This window comes from Balaenoptera ricei, chromosome 2, assembly GCF_028023285.1.
Source record: "Balaenoptera ricei isolate mBalRic1 chromosome 2, mBalRic1.hap2, whole genome shotgun sequence".
NCBI classification, from domain to species: Eukaryota; Metazoa; Chordata; class Mammalia; order Artiodactyla; family Balaenopteridae; genus Balaenoptera; species Balaenoptera ricei.
In genome coordinates, this window is record NC_082640.1 from 125,199,188 (window position 1) to 125,214,346 (window position 15,159).

The 15,159-nt window shown below is 35.0% G+C and overlaps 1 protein-coding gene across 6 annotated transcripts in view; it reads right to left on the reverse strand.

The window, feature by feature from the left end:
- Positions 1–15,159, reverse strand: part of RALGAPA1 (Ral GTPase activating protein catalytic subunit alpha 1) — a 226,179-nt gene that overhangs the window by 161,235 nt on the left and 49,785 nt on the right. For all 6 annotated transcript variants that reach the window (XR_009500898.1, XM_059914119.1, XM_059914115.1 and 3 more), the window contains exons 5-9: positions 9,728–9,771; positions 8,120–8,297; positions 5,737–5,852; positions 3,096–3,234; positions 1,867–2,075 (exon numbers count right to left, since the gene is read on the reverse strand). Coding sequence is in view for 5 of the 6 variants with exons in the window: in XM_059914119.1 (XP_059770102.1) it covers positions 1,867–2,075; positions 3,096–3,234; positions 5,737–5,852; positions 8,120–8,297; positions 9,728–9,771 (686 nt within the window). In the remaining variant the exon portion in view is untranslated. The remainder of the gene's footprint in view (positions 1–1,866; positions 2,076–3,095; positions 3,235–5,736; positions 5,853–8,119; positions 8,298–9,727; positions 9,772–15,159) is intronic.

Below are 15,159 nucleotides of genomic sequence, written 5' to 3' on the forward strand. Positions count from 1 at the left end.
CGCCCTAGAGCCCACGCACCACAACTACTGAGCCTGCATGCCACAACTACTGAAGCCTGCATGCCTAGAGCCCGTGCTCCACAACAAGAGAAGCCACTGCAATAAGAAGCCCACGCACTGCAATAAAGAGTAGCCCCCGCTCTCTGCGACTACAGAAAGCCTGTGAGCAGCAATGAAGACCCAACACAGCCATAAATAAATAAATAAATAAATAAATAAATAAATTTATTTTTAAAAAAATAGAAAAATTATGACAGAAAAAGTAGAAATGAAGCTAAAATAAAATACATATTAGAAAACTCTACATTCTAATAACAATTTTCACCATGACTGAAGATGATGGCTAAGCCTAGAGAAAAAGTTAAAGGCTTAAGGCAGTAATAAAGAAATTACTACCATGATATGATAGGAGTAGCACTATTCTGTGGTATGATAAATTACTTTCTGGTACATTATTCAATATTTGGTCTCAATTTTGTCACCTATAAAATAAAAGAGTTTAAGTAAGTATGTAGATGATCTCAAATATGCTTCCCAATTTTAAAAAATCTCTAATTTTTAGTTTACTGAGCTCTGGCATCAGCTAAAATAGTTCTGCTTGAGAGTTTCTACACTTAAAAATTCTTTGTAGAGAACCTAGAACAACATTTTGAGGAAAACACATCACATAATCTGCTACAGATAAATAAAAGGCCAGGGGGAATATAAGTCAAATTTTCTGAACACTAATGAACACACTTTATACCTCCACTTAATTTTTAAAGGATTTAAGAAGTTGTATAAAAAGCACACACATATAAAATATTTTTAAAACTAAATGAGGAAATCCGAGAAAAGGAAAACAAAAATAGTTTAAAAAACTGCAAAAAAACAAAAAACAAAAAACAAAAAAGCACTGCAATATAGACAATTTCAGGAAAAAACACACATTGAGAGAGGAGAGGAAAGTGAAAAAGAAGTGTGAAAAAGAGGGAAATGGTTTAAATAAAATAACAGAATTTTAAATATTAGTCCGTCCATAATACAGCTGTGTAACTTTACATTGCATTTCTAGAGTCAGTGTCCTTCGTGAAAAGAGGTGACATGAGATGAAGACAGGACTTTAAAACAGCACTCTGCGAACACCTAGAAATCTAAAATGAACTACGAAGGTCATCTGATTGCAAATTGTTTCAACTGCAAGAATTTGCACAATTCAGAATATTTTTATTTGTACAATTCAGGATGTTTTTAGTACTGTACAATTAACATAAAATATAGAAATAAGCTGAGACTTGTATGTGACTGAAATTATCTTCTATACCTTACAGGTTTTATTTTTTTATTAAGGAAACTATTGGTTCTATAATAATTGTTAAAATTCGGATTTATAAAATACATTTATACAAAGAAAATATCATTGTTATTTGTTTTAAATGTGTTCTACAACTAAGGCAACTGAAATCAGTGGACAAATCCCTAAAGCCATGTCTAACTTTAAGAAGCTTACTCTAGGGCTTCCCTGGTGGTGCAGTGGTTGAGAATCCGCCTGCCAGTGCAGGGGACACGGGTTCAATCTCTGGTCCAGGAAGATCCCACAAGCTGCGGAGCAACTAAGCCCCTGCACCACAACTACTGAGCCTGTTCTCTAGAGCCCGTAAGCCACAACTACTGAGCCTGCGTGCTGCAACTACTGAAGCCCTCGCGCCTGGAGCCTGTGCTCCGCAACAAGAGAAGCCATCGCAATGAGAAGCCTGCGCACCGCAACAAAGAGTAGCCCCCCGCTCACCGCAACTACAGAAAGCCCGTGCACAGCAATGAACACCCAACACAGACAAAAATAAATAAATTTATTTAAAAAAAAAGCTTACTCTATGTGTGTATTACCTGAATATTCTTTGGCAAGACTTCACCTTCCATCCCAGGAATATGAGGTCCTGTACGTGGCTTTGGCTCCAGCCAGAATGAAACCAGCCAACGAATGACAATAACACGAGCCTTAATGAAAGGCTCCTTTGTACAATAGATTGCTTCATTGGTTTCAGCATCCTTCTTTATCATGACATAATGTGGCTTTGGTCTCATCTGTGGGATATCTATGCAAAATAAAACGAAAACCAAAATAAGAAAGAAATTATGCTTGGATAAATCTATTTTTTAAATATTTGAGAAAACATTGTGATAATGTTCTGGTTTAAGAAACAGAATTAGTACATTTTAAAATAATTTGCTAGATATTAGCATGGGATCTAGAAGACTGAACCATATACAGCTGATATATGGAAACATGTCTTTTTGCAAAATATCACTAAAAAATCATTAAAAGCACAAAGAAACTTCCAGAGCCATTTAAAATTAATGAGACCTTACTTCAATTAACCTAAGTCTGAAACACATATTTTGACATCATACAAAGTATGAGAATTTTTACAGCAAAATTATTTTTAAAGCAAATATTGTTCCCAATGGTAAAGGTTTGCTACTCTAATTTAAATCATTTCTACTAGCCCTAATGGCTTTGCCTAAGCTTGTTAGCTGCCTAATCTTGGCAGAGCTTAAAACAGAAACATCTTTGTGCAAAAAGGACACTTCCACATACAGGCTGTCAATGCCTTCTATACATGGCAGAGGTCTACTTCTAACCCAGGGCTGTCCTTGAGGCTATAGCTTCAAGATTCCAACAGACACTTTGGCACAATCACTAAATACTGGACAAGATATGATCAGAATATACAACAATGTAATTATTCATACAGAATTTGCAAAAGACATAGAAATTGAACCCAGAGGGACCTTTGAAAATATTTATAACATGGTTAAAAGATCATACCAAACATTAGAATTAAGTTTAATTTATAATCATAAATATTTCTGGTAGGCTAACTTCTCCAGTAGGTGATATCCAGAGAATAAGTTTTTTAAAAATCTCTTCACTCTCAATGAAAACTTTCTACTAATAAAACTGCACTTTCAGTATGAATCACAGTATAATATCTCCAATTAATCAATATAAATTAAATGTTATCAGTTTTCTGCAGGTAACAAATGCTAACCTTACACTGAGGAATGTTTTATTCTTATGTGTAATATTTTAGAAAATTCCAAAGAATACCTACCAAGTACAGGATGATATAAACTGTTCTCTTTACAGATGTTTGGAAAAATATAAGGCAAGTAATATTTCTTAAAATGTGAAAACAAAAATGAAAATCCTCTTTCTTGGTTTTCTTTGTTCTTCCATTCTAAACTTTTTACCTAAAATTAAACAAACAATTAGAATCATTCCAAGAGAAAGAAATTATTAGCTGTTATAAACAAGCTTGTAAAAGGTTACTTAAGCAATAAATTAAACTGTTACACTGCAAAGATATATAGCTAAATATATATGTGTATGTACATATATATATGCACATATAAAAAGTGGTCTAGTGCCATGCAAATGCATTATACAGTTGACCCTTGAATAACTCAGGGGTTGGGGTGCTGACCCTGCGTGTGCACTTGAAAATCCATGTGTAACTTTACAGTCGGCCCTCCACATCTGCAGATTCAACCAACAGTGGATTGTGTAGTACCGCAGATCATATTTACTGAAAAAAAATCTGTGTATAAGTGGACCTATATTGTTCAAAGGTCAAGGATACATGTTATCTTTCAAAAATCTTGTAAGTTAAAATGTGCTCTGGAAAACTGTCAAAGTTGACTTAAAACTCGGCTCTACTACTGACAAAGCTGCTAATGTTCTTTCCTCTTTCCCACTTCCTGAATAATTCAGCCTAAAAGTCATACAAAATAGGCATATGTGAGAGGAAGGAAGAGAAGGTATGAAATAGTGGCAGTCAAGTGCAGGTGATCAGAGCCTGACCACAGGAGGCATTCATGAATGGGGTATAACAGAGGCAGTAGCCCAAGCGGGACCCAGAGCCTGAGAGGGGTGAGGACAGTATCCATAGGTGTAGAGGGGAGTAAACAAGAGGGGGCAGAGTTGTAAAATACAGGGTGTGAAAATTCCAGTAGGGTGAGGAAGATATGTAAGTAGGGGGATAGTAAAGGCCCAGAGTGTACCACAGTGAGCTACTACTACACACTAACTTTAGAATGGCTAAAATTACAGACTGACCATACCAACTGTTGGTGAGGATATGAAGCAACTTTAAGTCTCATACATTGCTGGTGGAATACAAAAAGCTACAACCATTTGGAAAAATATTTGGCACTGTCTTAAAAAGTCAAAATATGCCTACCATACAACCCAGCCATTCCACTACTAGGTATTTACCCAAGGGAAAAGAAAGTTTATATTCACACCAAGACTTGTTTACCAATATTCATACCAGTTTTATTTGTAATAGCCAAAAACTGGAAACAACTCACATTACCATCAACAGGTGACTGGATAACAAATCATAGTACATCCATACAATGAAAAGCTACTCAGCAATAAAAGGGACCAAACTATTGATACATACAATAATATGATTTTTAAAATAATTATGCTGAAAAATAGAGAAGCCAAACCAAAAAACAAAAAAAGGAGGTACCATACGATTCCATTTATCAGAAAATGCAAACGATAGTGAAAGCAATCAGATTAAAGTTGCCTGGGGATGGGATGATGGGGGGTGGGGCAGGTAGAGAAGGGTGGATTACAAAGGGATCTGAGAACATTTAGGGGTGTTAGATATGTTCATTATCTTGACTGTAGTGATGGTTTCATGGTTGTATACATGTAATAAGATTTATCAAATTGTACTTTTCAAACATTACAGTTTACTGTATGTCAAATATATCTCAATAAACCAGTAAAACAAGTTTAAAAATCCACATGAAGTACAAAAGTTTTTTTTTTAAAGAAAAACTGGTAATAATCACAGTAACAATAACTACCCACCACTGAATACTTACTATATGTCATGCACTTGTTTATTCTAAGTACTATGCACTAATTACTTAAGCCCCAAACACCAAAATGGGATCAGTATTATTTTTTATCTCTACTTTAAGCACAGAGAGGTTAAGTAATTTGCCAAAAGTCACACTATCAGTAAGATGTAGAGTCAGTATTCAAACCCTGGCAATCTCGTTCAGGATCCAAATTGACTTCATAATGTTTGTTTCTGAGGCACAAGGAACTTTTGTGTTTGGAACAGTTACAAGAAATGTGTATATGCTAAAAGTGTTTTCATCAATAAGGATATTCACATTTCATATATAGAGATGAATAGGTTACCTTACGAAATACATGCACCTAAGGACTTCCCTGGTGGTCCAATGGTAAAGAATCTGCCTTACAGTGCAGGGGACGTGGGTTCGAAACCTGGTCAGGGAACTAAGATCCCACATGCTGCAGGGCAACTAAGCCTGCCTGCCACAACTACTGACTTGCACGCCTCAACTAGAGAGCCCACGAGCTGCAAACTACAGAGCCCACACGCCCTGGAGCCTGTGCACCACAACTAGGGAGAGAAATAAAAACCCTCACGCCGCAACTAGAGAGAAGCCCGTGCACCACAACGAAACATCCCGCATGCCTCAACGAAGATCCCTTGTGCCACAACTAAGACCTAATGCAGCCAATAAATAAATAAATAAATAAATTTATTTATTTACTTAAAAAAAAAAAAAGTAAAAATTTGTTACTTCTCCTTCAGTAAAATAAGCAAATATCTACTACTGTGACAGAATAATGGTAAGGGGGGGAAAATGAATTACCCACAGGATAGTAAGGAGGGTGATATAAAAGAAGACGACACATACCTGAATTACTATATATTTTAAAAGTGCTTCAAGAAAATAGCTTGTTAGATCTTCTTGTCCTTTGTCTCCTGATTGTGGGGGGACAAGCGGAGTGATTTCTTCTATAGTGACTTGAGCTATCCAAAGACAAAAGAAAAGTTTAGTATAATTACAAAACAAATTTAACAATATGATAATATGGCCCAAATAAAACTTAACTACAAAACAGAAAAGCAAAGAATACTGCTTGAAAACATTCTGATGATTTAAATTTGAAATAAATCTGAAGTCATCCTGATAGCCCATCACAAAAACCATAAACTTTAATAATCAACTGTTTCATGAACCCTTGATCGAGGAAATGTGACACAGGGATGGACAGATATTGAGGGATTAAGAGTGAATAATGTCTCACCTGAAAAAGAACTGCTCATGATATTTTAAAATTCAGATTGAGTGTCCACTACAAAATTCCATAAATATGATGAGAAACATTAATAATAATGTGCTTATTCATCAATTAAAGAACAATCTGATTACTCTAGGTAATGACCATGCTTACTCTTTAAGGTAGCCCGTTTATTCAAAGGATGAAACACTATTTCCCTCTCAAAAAGAAAGAGAAGTTAGCATCTTAGTTTCTGACTATGAAAGTCCACTTGTAAAATAAGAAACTTTCACATTTTTCAACTTTTCACATATTCAAAAACATTGATTATAACAAAAGCAAATTCAAGAAAATCAACCCACAACTAGCTACATTTTCTTAAATACTTCCCAGGCAACACAATCAGTACCTGGTTTAGCACAGGCAGGTCCCTAAACCTACTTCTCAGTAAATAGCAGCCAAGTAATTAAGCCCAAAGAGATGGATTTTTTTTAGTCCTCTTTGCACAAAGTAAAACATACTTGTACTTCAATGTACATCCAAATTAACTCAAGGATACAAGCTGATACATGAAAATTCAAAATTAAAGATAAATATAAATGTAAAATGGCCTGTATTAAACATGTTTCTAATACTTTGATATCTGGGGTCTTGCAGGCCCTAGTGAGAAAGCCCCTCCCAGAGCTAGCTAATTCCTAGAGAAAACTATGGGCCAGAGAGTTTGCCTTTCATATGCAAACCAAACAACCTGGAGCCCATATCTCTACCACTTCCTCTGCTGGGCTCTCACACTCAGGGTTACTTACTAGTTCCCTAACCTAATGACCCCCAGGGCTAAGTACCAGACAACAAGAGACAACCCCTATGCCCCAGAGCCTGCTAAAATTATCCAAACTAGCCAGTCTTCAACTTGCTCACCCTGCTTCACACATTCCCGCCTGCAGAAACCACAAAAGGGCTCTTGCCCATGATACCCACCCCTACCCTCAAGCCCCCGCCACGCCCAACTAACCCTGGTGCTTCCCTGTGTGGCCACCCTCCCGGGTGTGGCACACCCCCTCCTACTGGGAACATGAGTAACAAACTATCTTTTTAATGGCAATCATCTCCTGATCTGTTGGTCTCATTATACCTGGATGATAAAACCTACATGTTATTTTTTAAATTTTTATTTATTTACTTTTTTACTGAAGTATAATTGACATACAACATTATACAAGTTTCAGGCATATGACATAATGATTCAACACTTGTATGCACTGCAAAATGATCACCCCAATCTGTGACCATACAAAATTACAAAAATAATTGTTTCTTGTGATAAGAACTTCTAATATTTATTTTCTTAGCAACTTTCAAAGTTGCAAAATATTATCGACTACAGTCCCCATGCTGTACATTACATCCCTATGACTTATTTACTTTATGACTAGAAGTTTGTATCTCTTGATCCCCTTCACCCATTTTGCCCAACCTCAACCCCTATGCCCCACCCCTCTGGCAACCACCAATCCCTTCTCTGTATCTGTGAGTTTGGTTTTATAAAACCTACATTTAAAAACATGGCCTTGGATTATCCAGTTAAAAATGTACAGGGACTTCCCTGGTGGCACAGTGGTTAAGAATTCACCTGCCAATGCAGGGGACATGGGTTTGAGCCCTGGTCTGGGAAGATCCAACATGCCATGGAGCAACTAAGCCCATGCGCCACAACTACTGAGCCTGTGCTCTAGAGCCCGTGAGCCACAAATACTGAGTCTGTGTGCCACAACTACTGAAGCCTGCGTGCCTAGAGCCCGTGCTCCCCAAAAAGAGAAGCCACCGCACTGCAATGAAGAGTAGCCCCCGCTCAACACAACTAGAGAAAAGCCCACGCGCAGCAACAAAGACCCAACGCAGACAAAAATAAATAAATTAATAATTTTTAAAAAAAAGGTACGGACATTTAAAAATATCTATTAACAAACTACACAGAAATTTTTAAATTAATGATGGAAAAGATCGTATGAATCTTACTTTCTTGAAGGTTGAGTGGAGGATTAATGAGATTATCTAAAGTTCGAGGTCCATATTCAGATTGTGGTGCTGAAAATCCAGGGATTAAGCATGAAAACATCCAAAGCTGTTCTTTGCTACAGTTATTCTGAAGAGCTTGCAACCATAATAAGAAAAGACGAACACCTTCCCGCCTAATCTAAAATGAAAAAAATGGAAAACAGTATTTTTATTTAAAATGGAAATACTTTCCTCCTTTCAGGCCAGAATTCTCTAGAAGATGATTACCGAATGATACTCTGCAAAGGAGAGGAAGAAAAGGAAGGAAGGAGGGAGATGGAGAGAGAATTATAACCATGACAATTTACTGAACCCTCATTATTTATAAATCTAAATTTATGGATTTTGAACAAAATAACTTGGTCTCTAACTATTTAAAGCCATCAGGTAATCTATTTGCTATATGCTATAATTTCCATTTGTAAAAAGTCAAAATCATTTCCTTATTTACTTCCCTCCTTCCCATAATCACCACTCTAATCCAAGAAGCAAGGACAGAGGGCAATGACTATTCCTTGCTATAATGAGTTTGGTAGAAGGAGGAATGGTCATGGGGATCCTGATACACTGCTAAGTCAATGCTCTTGACCTTAAAAAGATTATCAGTCTGAAATTATCTCATTTACTTAATTTGCTTCCAAAGGGCAAAGCAGGAATTCTGGCCTATTACTGTATTTTTAAGCAACTAGAACAATGCCCCATACACAGAAAATACGTATTTAAATCAAGGGCATGCTCTTCCAGGAAGAGAAGAGGAGAAAATAGAGGAAACTTCAAATCTCCCAGTAAAACACAAAGTTCTTCAGTAACCTAACCTCACTGGTAGCTTTGCAAACAGCCACTGCCAAAGCTATTCAACTGCTGCCACCCTCACAGTTTAGTTAGAAACAGGACAAAGATGTAGGAAAGCTTATCCCTTTGTACTGCCATACCCAAGCCTTGACACCAAAAGTACCTACTATATGAGACTTTTATCCAACCTATACCAAGATGCTTTTGGACTGGGTAGCTTTTCTTACCACAGCACAATGAGATAATGAAAAGGGAAAAAAAAAAAGAAAAACAAAACCATTTTTTAATAGATGCCCTACTTCCCTCTACATCTAACAATACCTATGATAAAATGAAGAATAATTTGTTGAAAGGCTAAATAGTTTTTGTCTTCTGGGGACCACAAAGCAAAGTACAGTCGTCCCTCGGTATCTAGGGAGGGTTTGGCTTCCAGGACCTCCCCCACCATGGATACCAAAATCAGCAGACCCTCAAAGTCCCTTACATGGAACTGGCACGGATGGCATGGATGTGGAACCCATGGATATGGAGAGGTGACTGTATTTCTGCTGAATGAGTCCATGCAGTGGTAAAACTACAAAAGTTTTTCAATAGCCTGGTCAGCCTGATGCATACTGAGTATGTTGCTGTTTTTTAAGTGAATTCACTTCAATTAAGGGAACTGAAGATTATTCAAAATTATTTAGGAAAAAGTTGATGTAGGCAGTATAGCAATTTGACTGAATGCTTTACTCAGTTTTTAAAAAGCCATAGAAAAGAAATATAATTACATTATACCTTCAAGGAGTTTCCTGTGTGTAGTAGTTTCTTTAAAATCAATCCTGAAAAGAAAACATGATTTTAAACATTCATATCTTATTTGTTTCTAAATGTCAGAGTTCTCGGTCAGACTTGAAAGCACTTTAAAAACAAGTCCTTGGCAACCTCCAAATTATTCTTGGTGACCTTAACATCCCTCTGGCCATAATCTTGGGACAGAAGGGCATATAAAAAGTCACCTTTTTTAACACATGGTTTATTTCAATTAAACATTATTTATCCTATCAAAACAAACCCTAAACCCAAAATTGCATGTAATACAACAATCTACATGTATCTTTTACTTAGACTAAGAATATAATTAAATACTTTCACCATCACTAATACAAATAAAAACCACTGTAGAAAATTTCCATTTAGTTAACCACATGAACATCTATAACTCTAGTTATTTCTTAGCAAATATTTCCATTGTACTAATTTTCCTTTTCAAAATACTCAAAACGATCTTTAATAGTCCTTTTTCTTTTGAATTACACAATATTTCAAATCTACAATAAAATAATGAAATAACATTCACAGACATCCAGATGTCCACCATTTGGTCTGAACAAATCTAAACACAGTCCCATGTTTCCTATAATTTCAAAATTTCACTTATTTACATTATCTATAATGTTTCATGTAACAGTACAAGTATCATTGAAGCCACCTGTGAACCCATCCTGAGTCATTTTCCTCCTTCCTTCCCCATAGGAAACCATTATCCAGATTTTGGTATTAATTATTTCCAAAAATATTTTATGTTATTACTACTTATTTATAAATCCATAAAATATTTGGAATTAGTTTCTATGTTTAAAACTTACACCAGTAACAAAATTTCCTCCATAGCTATTTGTTCTAATCTTGCATTTTTATTCTTTCTAGTAACATCAGGATTATATATATAACATATATTTATATGTATGAAATACATACATAATATATATATTTACATATATAGAAGCATATGAGATTGTGATAACACATTGTTGGCAACACAAAACGCTGGCAGATGCTCTAATATTTGCCAGTCTGAATGTCACATATCTCAGTAATGTCATTTGATGTTTCCTAATGACACTGAACATTTTTTCATTTGGCTGTTCAAGTTTCTGCAAATTGCCTGTCATAACCTTTGTATATTTTTAAACTGGGTTATTTTGTTTTGTTTTGTTTAATATAAGAGTTCCTTACACATATTGGCTACTAATTCTATGTCAGGTCTATGAATTGGAAATGTATTCTTGACTGGGATGGTAGTATCGTCTGACGTACAAAATTTTTAAATTTCAATATAGTCAATTCACGAATGTTTTTCTTTATGTGTACTTACTGTGTCTAAAGAAATACTTCCCTACCTTAAAGTTATGAAGATAAACCAAAGAGTCTCATCAAAAAGTTTTAAAGTGTTCTTTTTCACATTTAAGTCCTGAAATCCATCAGAAATTTATTTCTGTGTGTGGCAATAACAGAATTTCCCCTCCCCAAATAGGTAACCAATTGTAGTACCTTTTCAGATTTTATAATGAAATGAAATGCTGTCTCAATCATATTTCAAGTTTCCATATACCAGCCTAGGTTTTTGGCTGGTCTTAATGTCCTTTTCCATTAGTCTACTTGTCCATCTCTGTCATAACAATGATACCGTCTTAATTATTAATATTATAACTTTATAATATATCTTGTTATTGGTTATAGTAATATTCAACAACACCATCTTCTCTCTCCCATTTGTTATATTTCCAAGTTGCTTTGGCTTTGATTTTCCATATAAATTTTAGGATAAACTTGTTGGGCTACATTAAAAAGTCACTACAGGAATTCTGGATGAGAACTGTTATCTTTATACCATCAAGCCTATCATCCGTGAATAATGTACAAGATTCCATTTTTTCGAGTTCTTTCTTGTTCTTCAATAATTACTTCATTGTCATAAATTAATCTAATATTTAAAATGACTATGGAATACACATTCTCAAGCATACTGGAACATTCTCTAGGAGAGACTATATTCTGGGCCATGAAATGTCTCAAAATTTTTTTTAAAGATTATGATCATATAAAGCGTATTTTCTGGCCACAAAGGAATTAAGTTAGAAATCACAACAGAAAGAAATCTGTGATACCATCAAATATTTGAAAATTTAAAAAACAAAAACACTCTTAAGTTATGGATCAAAGAGATCAAAAGGGAGATCAAAAAAATATTTTCAACTGAATAAAAATGAAAACACAACATACTAAAACTTATGGGATAAGCTAAAAGCAAAGCTTACAGGGAAGTCTGCTGCCTTGGATGCCTATATCAGAAAAGAAGAAAGGTATTAAATTAATATTCTAGACTTCCACCTTAAGAAAATACATATAGACAAGCAAATTAAACCCAAAGCAAGCAAGATTTTTAAAAATATAAAAGATTAGAATGGAAATCAATGAAATAGGAAGCAGAAAAAGACTAGAGAAAATCAACAATACCAAAGTTAGTTCTTTGAAATGACCAACATTAATGACAAATGCTGAGCTAGACAAGTCAATAAAATAAAAGAGACACAAATTACCAAATTCAGAAATGAAAGAGGGGACATCACTACTGACCCTATAGGAATGAAAAGGGTTATTATAAAAGAGTAACTTGAACAACTTTACACCAACAAATTAGGCAGCGTTAATGAAACAGACAAATTCCTAGAAAGATACAAATTATCCAAACTGACTCAAAAAGGAATATAGGGCTTCCCTGGTGGCGCAGTGGTTGAGAGTCCGCCTGCCAATGCAGGGGACATGGGTTCGAGCCCTGGTCTGGGAAGATCCCACATGCCGCGGAGCAACTAGGCCTGTGAGCCACAACTACTGAGCCTGCGCTCTAGAGCCCGCGAGCCGCGGCTGCTGAGCCCACGTGCCACAACTACTGAAGCCCACGAACCTAGAGCCCGTGCTCCACAACGGGGGAAGCCGCCACAGTGAGAAGCCCATGCACCGCAAAGAAGAGTGGCCCCCGCTCGCCGCAACTGGAGAAAGCCCGTGCACAGCAGCGAGGACCCAACGCAGCCAAAAATAAATAAATAAATAGATAAATAAATAAAATTAAAAAAACAAAGAAAGGAATATAAAGTAACAATTACAAATCTCCTCACAAAGAAAAGCCCAACTCTAAATGGCTTTACTTGTGAATTCGACCAAATATTTTAAAAGGATGTAGTATCAATTGTTCACAAACTCAGAAAATAAACGAGGGAACACTTCCCAATCTATGTACATGGCTATTATTATCTTAATAAAGTCAGACAAAGACCTCACAAAAGAACACTACAGTGTTAAATATCCCTCATAAACATAGAGGCAAAAATCTTTAATAAATTATTAGCAAACTAAAATTAGCAATATAATAAAAAGACTATATAGAAATGGTAACCAATTGGGATTTATCTCAGGGATGCAAAGTTGGTTTAACATATGAAAAGCAATTCGTGAAATACACAATATTAACAGAATAAATGACAAAACCACTAATAATGCTGCCTATGATCATGTCAATAGAAGAAAAAGCATCTGACAAAATACAATGCCCATGCATGATTAAAAACTCTCATCAAAACAGGATAGAAGAGAACTTCAACTTGATAAACAGTATCTATAAAAATAGCTAACATCGCCAGGGAAGAATGATCTTCAGGAAGCACTGAAGAAGAAGACAAAGGGTTTGAGAATTACACAGGATGAAACTTAAATACTTATTTATATGTGAAATAGGATTCTGCATTGAATCTAGATTCTGCCAGGACATATGTGTGGTCCTGAGGAATCACTTAACTTCCCTGAGCCTCAGTTTCCTCAAATATAGAGTAAGTGAAAATAAAATTAAAAAAAAAAAAATAGCTAACATCATACATAATGGTGAAAGACTGAATGCTTTCTCCTTTACATCAGGAATAATATAAGGATGTCTAGTTTTACCACTTTTATTCACTAGTGTACTAGAGGAACAATAAACAAAAAAGAAATAAGAAATTAAAGGTACCAGATTAAAAATTTTAAAGTAAAACTATATTTGCAGTTGACATGATCCTATACGTAGAAAATCAAAAGGAATCTACAATAAAACAAATAAAATAAACAAGTTATAATAAACTAGAAACAATACAAATGTCCATTAATTGCTGAGTAAATAAACAAAATATGGTATAGCCATACAACAGAATAGTATACGATAAAAAGGAATGCTTATATATGCTATAATATGGAAAAAAAATATGTTAAGTGAAAGAGGCCAGATGTAAACTATTACAAATTGTATGATTTCATTTACATGAAATGTCCAAAAAAGACAAATTTATTGAAGACAGAAAGCAGATTGGTGGTGGCAAAGGCAACTGACTGTAAATGGGCTCAAAGAACTATTTTAGGGTAATGGCAATGTTCTAAAACAAGACTGTGGTGACTCTAAATATTTACTAAAATTTAATAAATTATTTATTTAAATGAGTGATTTTTATCTAAGTAAATTATACCTCAAAAAAGCTACTTTTAAAAAATCAACTAGAGTCACTGATTTATTTTTCTATATATACAAGACAAAAAAGAAAGGAAACAGAGTTTTAGGATTCTCTGGGTGACAAAGAAAAGTGACCAATTATGTATTGTCTCAAGTTGGACATTTACTAGAATATTATTAATCATGACAACCAGATAGCCCAAAGGTTGTTTAGAAATCGAAGACTACATTCCTCAGGAAATAGAATAAACTTTAGAAGTTCAGCTGTCTCAAAAAAGTTTCTTCCCAGATAACCTTCAAGGACATTTTAATGATTATGAAATAAAAAATAGGATTTCACTATTCTATTGAGCACCTTATCATGTGATTATTAGCAATTCACATATCTTCTTTGGTGTGATAACTATGCAAATATTTTCCCTATTTAAAAAATTGACTTGTCTTATTACTGAGTTGCCAGAGTTCTTTATATATTAAGGGTACATTATTTTTAGTCTTGAGCTTTATCTAAAAAGTTTATTCTAAAAGGCTTTATTATTTAGAATTCTGTGGTTTTTTAGCCCTTGCATCAATATCCATCCTATATGTCCAGAGTTCCTTTTGTTTCCAGAACTGCTAATTGGGATGACTTACAGTTTCAAAGCCTCAGAAATTTCATTTGCTATAACTAACAATTGTAGGTTCTAAATAAATATATGACTCTTTTTTAAGAGAAAAAAATACAATTTTTACAAATGAATACAAGGCCTATAACATTCTACTTCAACAGTGTAGATGTGGTGGCCATCTGTATATTCACCACAAGAGAAGGGTCATAAGAATCACTAGCAATCAGCCCTGTCATCATTAAGACACTGAACCAAAGCCAGAAATTGCCTATCTACAGATTCCTTTTTCAACCAAGGGGGGAAAA